Source organism: Cardiocondyla obscurior, linkage group LG14, assembly GCF_019399895.1.
Source record: "Cardiocondyla obscurior isolate alpha-2009 linkage group LG14, Cobs3.1, whole genome shotgun sequence".
NCBI classification, from domain to species: Eukaryota; Metazoa; Arthropoda; class Insecta; order Hymenoptera; family Formicidae; genus Cardiocondyla; species Cardiocondyla obscurior.
In genome coordinates this window covers 2,121,582-2,127,209 of record NC_091877.1, presented here as the reverse complement: position 1 = coordinate 2,127,209, position 5,628 = coordinate 2,121,582, and the positions used below count along the sequence as shown (strand labels likewise).

At 37.3% G+C, this 5,628-nt stretch overlaps 1 protein-coding gene across 3 annotated transcripts in view; it reads right to left on the bottom strand.

The window, feature by feature from the left end:
- The window catches only part of LOC139108267 (glutamate receptor ionotropic, kainate 2), a 112,163-nt gene that overhangs the window by 18,740 nt on the left and 87,795 nt on the right, over positions 1 to 5,628 (bottom strand). For all 3 annotated transcript variants that reach the window (XM_070666400.1, XM_070666401.1, XM_070666402.1), the window contains exons 9-10: positions 1,103 to 1,306; positions 261 to 464 (exon numbers count right to left, since the gene is read on the bottom strand). In XM_070666400.1, the coding sequence (XP_070522501.1) occupies positions 261 to 464; positions 1,103 to 1,306 (408 nt within the window). The remainder of the gene's footprint in view (positions 1 to 260; positions 465 to 1,102; positions 1,307 to 5,628) is intronic.

Below are 5,628 nucleotides of genomic sequence, written 5' to 3'. Positions count from 1 at the left end.
AAAAAAAATTGAGCCCGCTGGCTCTCGCTTAAAAAGCTGTCGGTCAAACGAAAGCTCGACGGAAAAGCTTTCGCTAAAAGCAGCGACTTAACAAAACTATGATCGCACCGGCGTCTTTTTTGATTTCGTGCCGAAAAGGAATTGGAGAAACTAACACGCTTACTCCTATGCACTTATTATACCACAGTAGCAAAAGTAATTTTATATAATTAATAATTAACGCCGCGTGAGAAAATTAATTTTATACATTTATGCCTTACCTTGTCCATGAGCTCGCGCACGATTCCATTCCATTCTTTTGTCTCGGGATCATACACCCCGTACATATGATCGGGCACCAATTTGATTGCATATTGGAAACCGACTTGGCCTGCGATCCACTTGAGCAAATCGATGCAGAAGCCTTCGAATCTCGCGTTACCAGTCAAATTCTTGTCTTCTTTTACCATGACGTAGGGTCTTTCCTGTAGAAAATTGGATCCTACTGATAGATCGTAGAATTGCGCTTATCGACAGGGATAGGGCAGAAGCAAATCCTTAAAAGTTCTTATTTTCACGTGAGATAGCTGTATCAAAGGAAAAGGGTGGGAAAAAGCAGCCATTGAACACGAATATACATATAACACTTTGATCGCTTGTCCTTCAAACATTTTTCTTTTGCCGTCATGAATTTTTCATTTTTCTGAGAATATAAAATAACACCGAGATAAAACGTTCCTTCAGCCGACTAAGATTTTCCTCGACACCGCACGCTATTTTACTGTTTATTTTGTTACTTTTCTTAAAAATCCTGCGAGCCACTTAAAAAAAAATTTTTTATTTTTTCAAAGATCGTAAAATAATATCGATTATTTTAAAATTTCCAACATTTATGCTGCTCGCATTTCGTCAGATATTACTTCTTACATAAATTTATAAAGTTTAAATTTTTTTAAGTAAAGACTTTATCTCCGCGCGATATAATAATAAATTTATTCGATCCTATGCAGAGCACCTTTCATGTACGTATTATCATATGATTTTACTCGTGTGCAGTTTAATAATTAATTGTAACGCTGTGCCGGTTACGAACACATATAAATTGGATATAAGGTATCATTACCTCTCTCGTCATTACTACGAGCGTAATGTTGGTCATCGTGGTCTCGTAAAAGGCGTCTAGGTCTGTAACATTAATTCCGGACCCGGATTTCCATTCGCCGACTTTAACGAGCTCTTCTTTTTTTAGTTTTAAGAGATCCAGCTTAAAATTATTTCTCTTTCCTTCGTTGAATTCAATATGCCCGGTTAATCCATGTAAGCCTGCCTGCAACAGAAACACTCGCATAAGTCTAACAATAAATCCAAATTGAATAAATAAATTAAAACATTTTTTATTTTACATATTATGTAAAATATTCTTAGTATCTTTTCTTCTTCTTCTTCTTCTCAATAAAAAAAGAATTAGTGTGACGGGTGAATCAGCTGTTAATTGTTGTCGCTTTTTCGCGACGTTGATCGGTTTTCTCGCTAGTTTCTCGATTTTACAAACAGTTAACTTTTTATTTTCATGAAAATGTAGGTACGTGGTACTACCGTATAATTCTTCGAAGCTGTATATCTCGCTATTTAAATACAGGTGGGACGTCAGAAAAATTGCTTTTTTATGTAAATAGTGGTCCCTCACGGTGAGATAACGATATCTCCAAGTCGTATCTAATACTTTGTAACTGGATATTGTCACTCGCGCTCTCTTATTGGTAGATAAACCGCGATAATCGAAAAGTAATAAAAGTTTTACATGCAACTAGTTATTTGTAATTGTTTAATAGCGTTGACCTCGGAATTCACGTTCGTTAAATCATACGTACGTCTGATTTTCGTTAAATTTATTTTTCCTCCGTGTCCAGTATCCTCGCATACACACGCCACACACGTATACACGATTCATTGCCGACGGCCCACATTTCCGGATGCATACAGCCGGCCGAAATTTTTCGCATTAATTACCGTTTGCGGTCTACTGGCGGTTTGCGCGTAGTTTATTTGATTTACATCTCTTTCTTTTTAGTTTATGCCCGTGAACGAGGTTGATGGAATATTCATCCAGAGTGTGCTCTTTTTTAAACTCTACCGCTCTTATCCCCATTAAAGTAAAATAAATTTTAGATAAAAGTTTTAGATTTTTTTATTTCTCAAGTTCTTTGTATTATTCTACTGGCAAAATTTTCAATAATTCTCAATAACATACAGTATTTTATTAAATGTATCATTTTTCGTTGTCTTTTTAATATCTGCTTTGAATAATATGACTGGCTTTGATATACATATACGTATATATATTTTTTTTTTTTTTTGCAAACATTCGAGTGGAAATCGATTCCCACCGTTACGTAATAATTAGTCAATTCGTGGTTCATCTCGTGGCTGTCTAGCGAAACTGTACTAAATAATTATTACTAGGTAAATAACGAGCTAATAAAGCTAAATATCTAAACGTTTTTCGCCGCGTACTATATTTACTACGCGTCTTGACCTATTTAACGCGCGCTCGGCTGCCCAGACTGTTTGTCGCCGGGCCCGCCGACGCCGCGGTAGTGTGAGTGTACGTGCGTGTGTTGACATCTGGCCGGCAGTCCTCGTGCTCCAAGTTCGCAGGGTGGAGGACGCGCGGACGGCGAGCGGCGAGAACCGGTTTGCTCGACGAATTCGGCAGTCGAGCGAGCGTTGCGTAAAGTCAGCACACAATAGTAAACAAGTAAAACGTTTAGATACATGGTCCGCGATGAACAGTGACTAGACGACCGATACTAGGCAGATTTTGTTTTTTCTTTTTTAAATGACAACTTAATTTTTGAAGATACCTAGTCACTAATTAATAAATACTTTCTTATAATTTATGGCAAGTACCAAGCCAGTCATTAGTTAAGAAATATATTTAATCTGCGCGATCTAATCACTAGCTGCAAAATCAGATTAGCTAAATAAATGTTTTCTCGAGCAATTTCTTTCGGTGTTTTCATGATATTTGTGTAACTGGTTGACATAAATTAAATATAGGCAAATTTTATATTTACATTAAAACGAGTTATTTACTTACATTAATGAGCTGTACAACGTAATGAGCAAGAGATTCAATTCGATTGATTTCGATTAAATTGAACGCCGTAAGTGGTTGCTTTGAATGGCCCTTTCACGATATCTGAATAGTTGCTTAATTTATTAAGTTATCAAGTTTATCCAGGTTATCGATACACGTGGGTTTGAGTGCATTCAATAGTACATATATAAAACGAGCTTGCAAAGCCCTATTTCAATCACAGTCGCGTTTCAATTGTAGCATAACAAATTTGGATGGTAGCGCAACCCATAAGTTATATTTGCATGCTATAAATCTCAGTCGCAGCTGTGGCCTATACTATTGGCGACACATTTCGTATATACGCTGAACAAAAGGAATATATTTAATAATCATAACGTCCCGCGTGTCTGTTTTAAGTTTCTATTTCAACTATAAAATATTCCGTTCGTTTTACGAGTCTCATATGAAACATGGGTTTAAAAATAAAAGTCGCAGGAAGACATCTCGTTGTACGGCAATATAAATCACTGCCGCATGCGAAAAAGAAAAAAAAATTAAAAAAAAAAAAAATAAAATCCGAGTTATTTATAGAGGAGATGATAAAAAATAGATTAATGTAAATAATCAACTACATAAACTGCATTACGAGTTAAAAACTTTTCACATGAAATATCGGAAAGATAATTATTTACCCATTTTTTTTAATGACAAAGAGGTAATATTTTTTCGCGTACGCGTTACGAAATCTTTAAAGCCACATTTATGTGAGGAAATAAACGTCGATACTTTCCGCTCGCGAAGATCGTGCATATTTAAACATTAATTGTTTCGACCAACGGCATGAAAATTAATTTGTTGCTGTGCGACAGAACGGAGATAGATTTGATCGAAGTGGACAGTGCCTTGAGAAAAAAAGTAGGAAGGGAAGGGCTTTCAAGCGCAACGGAATATCGTGTAAAGTTCGCGGACAAATTTTTCTTAGGACTCTTCGAAAACCGCTTCCGGATTTTTATGGAAGTCACAACAAGTTCCTTCTTTCTCATCCCGCCTTTGATTCAGCCTTTTCTTCCCCTTCGCTCGCGAAAACTCTCGGGCTATCTACCTACTTTGCCTCCCCTTTTCCTCGTCGCAGTTTTGCCACCGCCGCCTTGTAACTTGGATAAGTACCCATTTTGCCGACGGTGTAAATGTACTCGACAAGACAGAAAGAAGTACGCGAACTCTGTCTCGGCGAAACGCGCAAAAATCTCACGAAATTACAGTTGAATTGCTAATTTCCGTTCTTTCTAACGTCACTTGATTATTAGCCACGGGAAAAGAAAAGAAGGAAAAAAAAAAAAAGCGGCTGCTATCGACCGACCTTCGTCGCGTTATTTTAAAAGGAAAGCACTCTAATGTCTGTCTTAAAAAGAGAGCGTTTTCGGCAGACTGTTAAAGTAATTGAGATAAAAATGTGAAATATACGAGATTGGTATTTTTATCTTGTTAAAACCCTTGAAAGTGTCGTAGAAAATTTTGTCGTACAGTATGAAAATAAATCGTTCAATACGCGATAGCGCAACAACGCTCATCTAGCATTATATTTCTTTGTACATTGTACACTCGTTGATCAATGAAGCAGAAATGACATGCGTGTATCTTAGTCGCGTTAAGATAATATCGAAATTCACCCGAATCCACTTAGCACGACCTTGCATTCTCTTCGCTCATTTGTCTTGGAACATCCCTGAACTCCACGAGTAACCGAATTAGAGAGAGAATCTCTTCGAGAACGATGAGCTCCGGATAATTCCCGGTTCGTGTTTTGGCGAGGGCATGCTGTCTTATGGAAAACTTGAGCGTTATATCCTAACTCGGTGAACATAACTTCCCATCGCGAAACTTGTGGATCGACCTGTAGGATGTGCAATGTCGCGCGCGGCCTTCCTCCAGCTTTTGATATCGTTTCGCGAAATAGGCGTAAAGCCTCTCTCCCCCTTTCTCCCTCCCCCCCGTCAGTGATATCCAAGCGCCCGTGCGAGAAACTTTCGTTCTTCCGGCTAGATGTCCGGACTGTCGTCATAAATCACGGTTGGGTGTAGTTATGCAAATCTACTTTGCATCCTCCCGAGATTCGAGCTCAGTTGTCTTGCCGTCAACGATAAGTGGACACTTTTTAGCCTGTTCAAAAGCGCCCTCCATCCTACATTACTTTGTTCTCTATTCTTTCTCTTGCCGTGAAATATAAAGCTAAAAGTTTCACGGGTAAAAAATATTTACCAGCATAAGTGAATGAATTTTGCGGACCTTTCTCTGCCTTTCGTTACCTGTTCAACCTTGCCTATTTTAATTTTAACTTCTCGTAAATTAAAATAGTCGAATGTCTCGTGTGCGCGTAATTAATTTAGAATAATTTAAATATTATTGTCTATTAAAAATAATATATTTTATAAATTTGAATTATATTTAAAAAATATATATATAACTTGATAAAATTGTTAGATAATAAACGCACTAGTGAAGTAATTTTTAATGGCTTAATTTCTCGGCAAAGAGTTTGTACAAGAGACATTGAGAGGTCTGCAAGA